Raw genomic sequence first — 8,806 nt, forward strand, 5'->3', positions numbered from 1 at the left:
AAGGATATCAAACACGAGAAAGGGTACGAAATGGCGGAGCTAGACGCGCAGCTGAACGCTATTGGTTTACAGAGATAGGTCATTCGCTTACGCAACAAGCCAGAATGAAAACAAAAAACCCGCCATGTTTAAAATACACAGCCGAGAGATTACAGCGGAATTATATATACATATAATAACGAGCTATGGTCGATCCGGGCTCAAACAATTTTTCAATTTTAATTTTTATCATCACCTTTTGGACTAATATGAACTGGGAATGATGGAATGACTCTCTAACAGAGGCTACATGTGCTGCTGGAGATTACAGACACAGATGAGAGATTTTCACTGACTGTGTGCTATATTTTGTGCTGTTTTGAACCTAAATAAGGACAATATGTCTGCTGTGTGTAGTTTTTCTGTAGTCTGTAACATATCGGAGACTGTAAGGGTCTGTATGTGTTCATATATGTTCATTTACTTATTTATTTTATATAATTACAGACGTTACAGTAGGCTATTTTGCATTGATCCGCAGTTATAATCAAATCATGTTCAAAGAAAAGTTTTACTTTAGGCATTTCCTCATGCGAGAATTATGCGACTCAAACTTTCTGTCATATACCATGCCCACCAAAAGGGTACCCTTGGTAGTGGAAATGCAAGGGTCATAAAGGTGACCCGTACCGACCCAAACTGTACCAGTCAGTGGAAACAAGCCATAAAGTTTAAAATATGATTTCACAGTCGACACAAAATAGTTTGCTGGGGTCTTTCTGAAAACAGTCAAATGCTTTGTGTCAATAAATTCATAAACACAACCTTCTGGTCACCTACATGTAGCTTTAGTGCGGAATCATATATTAAAAAGCTGACATCTAGTTTGTCCTTTTTGCTCATCTGTTGTTCCACACATTTTTCATTAACTCAAAAAAGAGAACATTTCTATGAAGGTAACAATAATTATTGTTTCAAAGCAGCTGTACAAAAGGTGCACATTAATACATTACAATCAAAATCAGAAAGGTTAAGGTTAACTTAAAAATTATATTACAATTATATAAAAAAAAATTACTAGTTTTATGTTTAACTCCTAAGGTATAAACAGGTTTCAATTGGTTTTTATTTATACATACCTTCAGCCATTTCCTACTTTTCTTCAGTCTGGAGAAGTTATATAGGCTGGCCTTGTCAGCTTTGTGCTCTGTGTGTGACAGTTAGGAAAGTTAATTTTATTCATTTTCATAAAGAAAGAAAGAGTACATCTCAACAAAAATGTTTTAATTCATTAGCTCACTGGAATCCTCATAGAGATGCCATGTTAAGCCAAACACTTCATAAAATAAAATTTACTTAAAACTATATCCATGCTATCAAATGCCAAGAAAATAAATCACACCCTCCCAGAAATTATATCACGCTGGAAATTCGTCTAAATGCTGGAGAAAATGCGGAAAAGAAAAGGCGAATAACTATCACATTTTCTGGGACTGCTTAGTTAATAAAAAATATTGTAAAGAAATAAACATACGTGCTTACAAAATATCTTTGAATCTGTGATACCCTTTGATTGTAAAATTCTATTTTTGGACATATACCTGAGGAATGTTTTTAAAGGCATACAGTGCTCAGCATATACAAGTACACCCCTCACAAATCTATCTTTTAAATTCATATTTTTAATATGAAGCTATACTATATTATATTTGTGCATATACATTAGAGTCAGTATTGAAGCCAAATCTGGAGCTTATCTAACAAAATACCTTTTGATAACAGCCCAAAAACTAGTACACCCAAATTTATATGCTATAGAAAAAAATGTAATAAATATTTAAAAAAATGGAAAAAAAATAATTTCAATATTTTGCTTTAATTTAATTGTATTATCTTTCAATTTATAAATATGTTTGGTGACTAAAATATTATTTTCTGTTTAATAAATCAGTTTTGCTTCAATGCACCAAAATACATTGCCTATATGCAGTATAGGAAAAATGGGGTGAACTCATTTATACTGAGCACTGTAAGTATCTAATGAATATCTTGTTGGTGGCTGTCAAAAAGAGAAATACTAAAAAAAAAAATATTGTCATAAGAAAGCCCAACCCTAGATGCATGAATAGAAATCAAAATGAGAATTTATAAAATGGAACAAATTACCACATTTGTAAATCTGAAAATGGAACAATTTATTTAATTCTGAGAAAAATTGACCAATTATGCAACATCCCATAGATCTGAACTTTTCTGTTAATCTAAAATTGAAAGGATTACTCCCTACATGTACATAGTTTTGTATCACAAAAAGAAAAGGATATATTTCAAAAGAGAAAGTGGATGTACAGAATTTGTGCTTATAATTGTGAGTGTATCTGAAGAGTAAAAATATTTGAGAAATTTAAAAAGATAGTTTAAAAAATGCCAAGAAAAGTCCCAAACAGCAAAAAAAAAAAAAAAAAATATATATATATATATATATATATATATATATATATATATATATATATATATATATATATATATATATATATATGCAAAGTAAACTTTTAAAAAAGAGGTCAGGCATTCCACGTGTCTGTTTGTTATTGTCTTTACCTTGTAGCACAGCTCCATTAAGAGTGCCACACTCCGTCTCTCCATCTCTGCAGGAGTCCTTGGTCTCGTCCTCAGGGCTGATGTGATCTTTTTTCACTGCCAGCAGTGGGTTAGACGAGGCCAAAGAAGACCCCTCGCCCAAACCATCATCACTGTCATCGCTGTAGCGTAAACACACAAACACAACCTTAAACAAACAACCACAGGCCTCATTAGCAAACTCCTACAAAACAGCTACCATTAGCTACTTGATGTAGGACGTATGGGGAGTAGTGAAAAACATGCTAAAGCTAACAACTGAATAAAGCCAAAAAAAGCCTTATAACACTGCATTAAACCCTGGGTTGTCATTCATCTAAATAATGCTTTACATTCTGGTTAAAGGAATGTTTCATATTTGTAATTTAGAAATGGGGTTAGCGTTGCTTTTTACCTGGGGTTATGAAACCCTGTTCCGGAGCAGTTTTAGCACCACTTTTGTTGTGTTGTTAATCCTGCATTGTGGTGACAAATGTGCCATGTGAAATGACGTGCTGTACAGTGTTATGACTAAACACTTAGCAACTGACAGAAAAATCACATGCTTTAAACAATAAAATAAACACAGCACATTACATAATCAGCATGTTTCAGTGTTTGAGTCAATGCGACAACTGGAGAGGAGGCTGGAGCTTTACTGTTGGGAAACGGCCATTACCGAATCAATTTTACAGTTGAGCTGGCCATATTTGAGGATGCAAAATGGTACAGTGTGTAAACTACTGTGCTCAACCAATAAAAGACACTGACACAGGAAATATGCAAATAACCATGTTAAACTGGGGTTCAAAAATATAAAATTATACAGTTTGAATCTGTGTTTATCCTGAGTAAATGAAAAGAACTGTAAAACATGAAACAAGACAACCCAGAATTATGTTTGCCTCATGTTGAGAATGTCCAGGAGTTAACATTTTCAAGTGTGAAAGCACATTTTCAAGTGTGAAAGAATAGATCACCCAAAAATAAAAGTTTATTCACTATTTGCTCACCCTCAAGTGTTTTCTGAGTTTCTTTCTTCTGTTGAACTCAAAAGAAGATTTGAGCAAAGCTGAAACACTTAACCATTTATATCCATAGCAAGAAAAAGAAATATAATGGAAGTCAACGGTTACAGCTTTCCAGCTTTATTTAAAAGATTTAATAAGACAGAAACTAGTGAAGAGAGAATAAACGATCATTTTTGGGTGAACAATTTCTTTAACAGAGTTTGGCCATAACAGTGTAAAGGATTTTGTAGAGTCATGGATGATAGTCATACTGTGACTCAAAAGACAGAAGGCCAAAGAGGACTGAATTACCTGGAAATGTTCTGGTTAAAAACTGTAGCAGTCTGCCTAAGAAAGGTGTCTAGACGGAGGGATCGCTCCAGGTACTGCAGGTGAAGTGGTTTGGCCAACTTTGAGCATGTGGCGTTTCCCACGCCATCCTGCCCTGAGGCCATAGGTAGAGGTTTGGCGCCCGGCGGAGGGCGATCACTGTAAAGACCATATGAAAAAGAGACGTAAAATAAATAAATAAATAATGTCTAACAAATGATGAGTCTGAAACTGAAGAGCACTTGACATCGAATTATGCCATAATTTGTAATAAAAAGACTGCATATTAGGTATTCAGAAATTAATTAAAATAATTCATAGCAACAGACAATGGAGAATCAGAAACAAAATGCATATGCATGCTGAATACTGAAAGTGGCTAAAAGAGACAGAAGTGAATTGAGTTTAACATGATATGGTTATTGATATCGTACAGTAGATGTAGAAATTTATTTATTTATTGTCCCAGTAAGATGATGTGCCCACTGCATGGCACCAGGCATGCTAGTCAACATGATAACTACATTGTGAAGCTCAGAATCAGTTACTCACAAGCTTATAATGCCATCGCTTGTTCTGGACTTTTCAGATGTGCAAACTAGCTTTCAAAAATTTAGGGTCAATAAGATTTGAATATTAAAAATGTTGCTAACCTTTTTTGTAGAAAATTGTTAATTACATACAATATTTTACAAACATTTAATAATTTAATACAACACATTCTTGCTAAATATACATTTTACAAATTTACTTTAAAACAGTGTGTCTGTTGAGGCTGTTTATATGATTGATGAAATGTACTGTTATATTCATGTTTAAAATACAGACTTTTACAGACACTTGTATTTAATAAGTAAATATGAGTGCTGCTTCACTTCACGATTTAAATAAGGTCTCCAAAAATTAGATTTTAGAAATAAACTAAATTGCTTTTAAGTTTGCATACTAGTATTGTCAAGTTACATAATCACTGAACTGATTTAACTCAATAATTGAAAAATTCTATTTTAAAAACCCATAGGACAATTCCAACTGAACTAGTGGCAAATTAGTCTCCTGGCCTATGAGATCACATTTACACTGCTGTAATACAGATGACTAGGCCAACATGAAATCTACGTGTGCAGATTTCTGAGTCCATCAGTCAAGCTAATTATTTACTTTTGTACAGTAAATGTGTGTAAATACATATTTATTTATTTTTTTATTAATTTCAGTGATATTATTGAATAATATGCAAATGTTTATGATTCATGTACAGTTAGTCTATTGGTAGATATTTTATATGAGACTTTAATTATTTACCAAACAAGTGGTTTGAAAAACCTTAAATAAAAGTAAAAAAATATTTTATTTAAATTAGATCAAGTGTGTAATTTTTATGCTCTCAAAAACCATACACATACATCTGCAGGTTTATGTACAAAATTCTGCACAGAAATACCAAATAAATGTCCACAGATTTTGTCTGGCCCTGCTGATGACTCATCTAGCACTGCATACATTTTTATCCAGTCAAATGCTCACTAGCATAAAAACGGCCACGTCCCCTTAAATCACCTGTAATGGGGAGCAAATCTTGTTTTTTTGGTGTACTAATGCAATGAAACTTATTCTCAAAGGGATAAGCCCTATTAAAAGTACTACCCAGTCATCCTGTTTCAGAAATAAATACATCGATAATGGACTTTCAATTTTGAGGAGTGTAATGGAAACAATTCAAATATTTTCCCCTGTATGGGGACATCTGATGTTAACAAAAAAAATGTACTTTTAAAACTTTTCTTTTTTAATACATTTGTGGTACACGTTTATGTTGACTAAATGTTCTGGTATTATTAATATATTAACAACTTAATTTTAAGTAGAGTAAAATAAATTATGACATTCAAAAAATATCATAAAATCTAAATATCTAAGTTAATTTAGTAAATACTACTCTAATGAATTTTATTGAGAACAATTTATCTTTTACATGACAAACTCAATAATCCTGCTTAAACGCCTTCATTTGACTGCACTTTTGAGTGAAACACCGACATCTCATAATCCAACCAACAATCATCACATTGAAGCTGGAGCAGGATTTCCAATATTTTTACCTAAAATTTGGTTAATGTGCATCACATTATACACTAAAACTTCCATTTCATTGCAACTTTATAAATACAACTTGCAGATTCAACTGTTTATTATATCTGTTCATTTTCATGCCATATTTGATGACGGATTTGTCTTAAAAAAAATTCTATATGAATGGTTTTAATTAAAGTGCATCAATTAGTTATTCTTTTCATAGTCACCAGACTGTAAATTATATAGCAATACCTTATATGATAAACAATACTAGCGAATTTAAATACTCTAATTTAAGTAACTTACTAGCGATCCTTTACAAATTTCTGTAAACATAAACCTTGACACTTCCAGTGTTTTGGTGCCCCCCTTTAACCATTTCCTGGATGCATTTTAGCACTCAGCAATGGCTATAGGTAACGTTACAGTTAATAAAACTATTCTCATATCAATGATTTGGTTACTCGTTTGACTTTGATGCCCAGGAACTATTGTTAAACCATTAATACACAAATATCGAACGAGACTTTTTAAAATCGTAGAAAACTAATTCAAATAACAAACATAAAGCACACAGAAAATACAAGTGTATTGTTTGATACAAATAGAAAAATGTAAAGCAGCGCAAGGTTTCTCCAGTCTCGTTATAAAACAGGTAAAGTACTGTCAGTTTACACAATTGTATCGACAGGTTGGTGATTTATATTTGACTTAGCTTAGCTAGCGCACTAAGCTGGCTAGGTTTAGCTAATGCTAAGCGCCTCAGCAGTCAGTGCTGCTTGTTAATCTAAATCCAGGGTTACTGTATATGTTGCTAGTTAGCAACGCTGCAATTATAAGGTAAACTTGAGCCAGGTCTCAAGCTTTATTGAGTTTCTTAAAATGAATGCTAAAAGCTACCTATTGGAATGATATTCATGCAGAGGTGACTTTTTAACCAGGATTTTGCATCGTGACAAGTTCTTGATAATTTTGAATAATTGAAATGTGTTCTGTCTCTTTAAGGCCACCACCTCTTTGTCAAATGAAATGTAGGGAGATATGATTTTAATTGATTTGTTATATATATATATATTGTGGCCTTCTTCCACGAGGTCAAGCACCATCTGCCCCGTCTCGTGCCTACATGCGCCGCGGGAGTCGAGGAGGCCAGCAGATCGGCGATTCCCAGATTCTAATTCTTTCTCCCTCCCGGCCATCTTCCCCCATTGCTCCCCCACCATGTTCCTCATAAACGCCAGCTCACCTTGTCCCCCGTGTCCGCCGTTTTCGCTCTGTCTCTGTTGCAGCCGACTCGCAGCTCTCTGTCTCCAAAATGGCGCTTGTGAGCGAGGAGAGAGACCGTGAGTCGGTAGCAGCAGAGAGGCGGCCACTTTCAGTAACTGAGAGAGCAGAGACACGGCGCCATGGCGAGGACAGAGTGGGGAACAGGCGTACTAATCAATTATAGAGTCACGGCTACGAACATGTACACGTTTTGGGACGGTATCCTAACAAAGTTGAGGCAGCAAAAAGAAAAGAGGAGCTTTGTTTAAAAAAAATTACCGACGTGAACTCGACCTGTTAAAATTTAACCGAGTTATTAGAGCAAAGTATCACTTCTATCGGAGTTCTGTTGGTTGCGCCTTGAAAAGCCGAGCGTTTCCGAAGGTCCAATGACGTAACACTTTCCGAATGTAGCCTCAAAATATCGCGTGATTGGGACTTGACGTAGAATTTCTCGTGTTCTTGTTAAACATAAACAGCTCTAACGCAATATTAAAATGAGTATTTTCTAGGCAGCTTAATCATTGTGCTTGCATCATGCTCTATTTAAAAATTTTCACTTTTCTACATCTAGAAACAAAATTGGAAAGGTTTGGTCACAAGTTTTTTTTATTTGTTTTATTATTATAATTATGCATTTAGCTAAATTACGTAACGTTATATTTAGTTTCTCTTCTTTTTTCTATTTATGTTTTAGATATTCTAAACTTTTAATTTATGATGACTGTTGACGTGACAAAACAAGTGATTTAATTTTCTATTTTTGTTTGTTGTTTGCATTTGGCTGTGCATAGTATGTGTCTTAATGATTTGATATATCATTTAATTGAATTCCATTAAATTAATTTAATCGAAATATCAAGAACTTTTATAGTAATAATAATAATCACTATTATTATTATAACCTTTATTGTACCAAGAAAGACGAGATTAAAAATCTCTTTTACAAGAGCGTCCTTGCCTAGATTAAACAGTATACATCACATGGGTCTAACAGACAAACAAAAAAACAATTGACAGTTAACACGAGTCACACATTATCAAACAAACTATTCAAAACATCTAGAACCCTGTGTTTCATTTTCCAAATAATTTATGCTCACTACAAAATGCAATGTTTCCACAACGTTGGGGTACAATCTGATGTCATGTTGACGTCCTGTGCCTGCTGGGGTTTTAGGGCCATTTTGGTCATCATACAGTAAACATCCGTTGTCATCCCATCTGCAGCATGCATCTAAACAGTTTCTGGGTCAATGCGTGTAAAGATTTTGGACATTTTCTAGGACACTTTTAATGCTTCCAAACAGTTTGCTGCAATTTTAAATCACCCATGTCTTGAGGTAGTTTATGATGGCATTTACCCTCTATGTGTGATATGATTGGACAGAAATCTAAGGATTGATTTTTCTAATCCCCATAGACAAAAAATAAAGTAGTGACTGTAGGTTGAAGGAAAGAAATGGAGTAAAAGTACAGATACTGCACTAAAAATCTATTCAAGGGAAAGTAAAAGTATACATTTT

General features: G+C 33.8%; 1 protein-coding gene across 7 annotated transcripts in view; it reads right to left on the reverse strand.

Annotated features, from left to right (window-relative positions):
- The window catches only part of ino80 (INO80 complex ATPase subunit), an 82,874-nt gene extending 75,515 nt beyond the window's left edge, over positions 1-7,359 (reverse strand). For 6 of the 7 annotated variants that reach the window (XM_073932924.1, XM_073932923.1, XM_009300835.4 and 3 more), the window contains exons 1-4: positions 7,261-7,359; positions 3,921-4,097; positions 2,581-2,741; positions 1,119-1,186 (exon numbers count right to left, since the gene is read on the reverse strand). In XM_073932924.1, coding sequence (XP_073789025.1) covers positions 1,119-1,186; positions 2,581-2,741; positions 3,921-4,063 — 372 coding nt within the window. In that variant the 5' untranslated portion in view covers positions 4,064-4,097; positions 7,261-7,359. The remainder of the gene's footprint in view (positions 1-1,118; positions 1,187-2,580; positions 2,742-3,920; positions 4,098-7,260) is intronic. The other variant, NM_001045119.1, reaches the window with a different exon arrangement.
- Positions 7,360-8,806: the final 1,447 nt, after the last annotated feature.

Source organism: Danio rerio, chromosome 20 (genome assembly GCF_049306965.1).
Source record: "Danio rerio strain Tuebingen ecotype United States chromosome 20, GRCz12tu, whole genome shotgun sequence".
Taxonomy (NCBI): domain Eukaryota; kingdom Metazoa; phylum Chordata; class Actinopteri; order Cypriniformes; family Danionidae; genus Danio; species Danio rerio.